Genomic DNA, 2500 nt, shown 5'->3' with positions numbered 1-2500 from the left:
CGGGGCAACTCCTGTAAATAAGAAAAAACAAAGAAAAACGCACAAACAGCAGCGCCGTCGGAGTTTTCATAAACGCGAAAAGAAAACGACTCATTGTGCGTAAAAGAAAAGGGGCCTCTGGGCTCTGCAGAAAACGGCCCACGCTTCACGAAAGAGACCGGAAATATAGAAAATGAGCGCAAGTGGTCTTTTGTTAACAGAAGAAAAAAATTCTGGAGACACTTATTCACGCTCACGAGGGAGAAAAAAAAAAAAAAAAAAAAAAAAAAGGTCTGAGACATTTGACCAAAAAATTCTGAAGAAAAGAGCCGAAGACGTTCGACCACCACTCGGAGGAAGCGTCTGGAACTCATGAAGAAGAACTCACCTGGAAGAAGCCGTACTGCGGGTCGGCGCCCATGATGGTCGTCTCCTCGATGTCCTTCGGGAGTGGCCACCGGTACAGTTTCAGAGAACCCTGTCGAGAACAAGAATACCTGAAGGCTCTCCAAGTTATCAAAGAGTCCCACATCATGTGTTGTAACTGGGGTGGGGGAAGTTGGGGTGGAGGGGGAAGGGAGAAGGGGGAGTGGGAGGGTGGGGTGGAGGGAGAAGGGAGAAGGGGGAGTGGGAGGGTGGGGTGGAGGGTGAAGGGAGAAGTGGGAGTGGGAAGGGAGAGTGGGAGGGTGAGGGGTGAGGGGTAGGGGTATGGGGGAGATGAGGGACATCTTCATCGTACTCCTCTGGTATCAAGGGATGAAAGACTTAAAAGAACTCACTTAGATGGAAATGGAGAAAAGAAAACTGGAACGAATCTGGGTCTCTTGTAACAATTGTCCGGGGTATATCGTATTCGGAATGCCGGGGTAATCTCCGGAAATAGTTTCCGGGGAGAATATGACCATTAAATCACTGAATAATATCCGGGACCAAACTCAAAGAATGTCCGAAGATCACGTGATATATATATATATATATTGATAAATCTTGGCATCAGAGTTTTTTTCTATACATGTTTTGTTAAAAACAACTGCGCATTCTGCGCTACAAAGCTTCTTGAGTAGACATTCAAATCTTCTGAACGTTCATTTTTGGTCATAGGACAGACGGAATAATAAATTGCCAGTAGACATTAGGAACTATTGTTGAGGAAAAGTATACAAACGTTTCGCTAAACGCAGTCAGCATTTTCAATGTAACAGAAGCAGCGTACAAGACATAATATACGTAGAAAGAAAGCTCTGGGAGAGGTCACAACATAAGGCGCCCGGGGAAGTCATATCATAAGTGTGAGACGATGAGGGAATTTGTCTGTCACTGTGGACCAAAAGTCCGCTGGGGTTCAGCTGTCCAGCACGACCCAAATGTCCGCTGGGGTTCAGCTGTCCAGCACGACTCAAATGTCCGCTGAGGTCCAAGTGTCCGCTCTATGACTCTGATGGAACGCCGGAGAGGAACTTGGGTGTGGTTGTAATTGGAAGGTGTGTTGTTGCAATTGAGAGGGTTACAAGTCCTAGGGAGGGGCTTCATGCTGGGGAGTATGGTAGGGGTTTCCACTTGTCTGTTGATAGAAGGTTGCAAATCTTTTATGAAAAGTGCTTCTAGAAAAAAGAGTCTAGACCCTTCTGATTCCTTAGCGAGAATGATGGTGTTGTCTTTAAAAAAAATCCTAGTGATATGTATACTGTCTTTCTAGGTGTAGTTTGGGGCCTCCACTCGACAAACTACATGGAGCGGACACTTGGACTTCAGCGAACACTTGTGTTGCGCTGGACAGCTGAACCCCAGCAATCTATTAATCCGTCTGTCCTATGACCAAAAATCAACGTTCAGAAGACTTGAAAGTCTACTCAAGACACTTTGTGGCGCCGAATACGCAGTTGCTTTTAGCAAAACGTATATGCATATATATATATATATATATATATATATATATATATATATATATATATATATGCATATATGTTTTGCTAAAAACAACCGCGTATTGGGCGCTACAAAGCGTCTTGAGTAGATTTTCAAGTCTTCTGAACGTATATATATATATATATATATATATATATATCTATATATATATATATATATATATATATATATATATATACATATATAATATATATGTATATATATATATATATATATATATATATATATATATGTATATATGTATATGTATATGTGTATATATATATATATATACACACAAATCCATACTTAATGATTGTCCCCCAAAGAAGATAATTACTCTGTGAGCATATTTGTGAATACTATGGTGCCCCCCCTTTTTTTTCATAAGACGCCATGCAAGTACATGGACTTCGGGTATAAAGCTCCAACACATGCATGGCCTGTTCTCACCTTGAACTTCCCCACGATTCTGTTCTCGTCCTCGAGATCATCGCCCGTCTTCTTGCCCCTGTACAGCTCGAAGGTGTGGAGCCACTCCCGGAAACCCCGGTAGTCTGACTCCAGCTCCCCGGGCAGCACCTGCAACAGACCGGATCAGTAGAAGGTAATGTGT

General features: G+C 42.7%; 1 protein-coding gene across 2 annotated transcripts in view; it reads right to left on the bottom strand.

Annotated features, from left to right (window-relative positions):
• LOC143040696 (otoferlin-like) overlaps window positions 1–2500 on the bottom strand; it is a 373948-nt gene that overhangs the window by 41383 nt on the left and 330065 nt on the right. For both annotated transcript variants that reach the window (XM_076212016.1, XM_076212017.1), the window contains exons 26-27: window positions 2338–2466; window positions 368–457 (exon numbers count right to left, since the gene is read on the bottom strand). In XM_076212016.1, the coding sequence (XP_076068131.1) occupies window positions 368–457; window positions 2338–2466 (219 nt within the window). The remainder of the gene's footprint in view (window positions 1–367; window positions 458–2337; window positions 2467–2500) is intronic.

The sequence above is a fragment of the Oratosquilla oratoria genome, chromosome 29, assembly GCF_046742065.1.
Source record: "Oratosquilla oratoria isolate Oo_2021 chromosome 29, ASM4674206v1, whole genome shotgun sequence".
Classification (NCBI taxonomy): Eukaryota; Metazoa; Arthropoda; class Malacostraca; order Stomatopoda; family Squillidae; genus Oratosquilla; species Oratosquilla oratoria.
The sequence above is the reverse complement of the archived record's forward strand: the minus strand, read 5'-3'. Positions and strand labels throughout refer to the sequence as shown.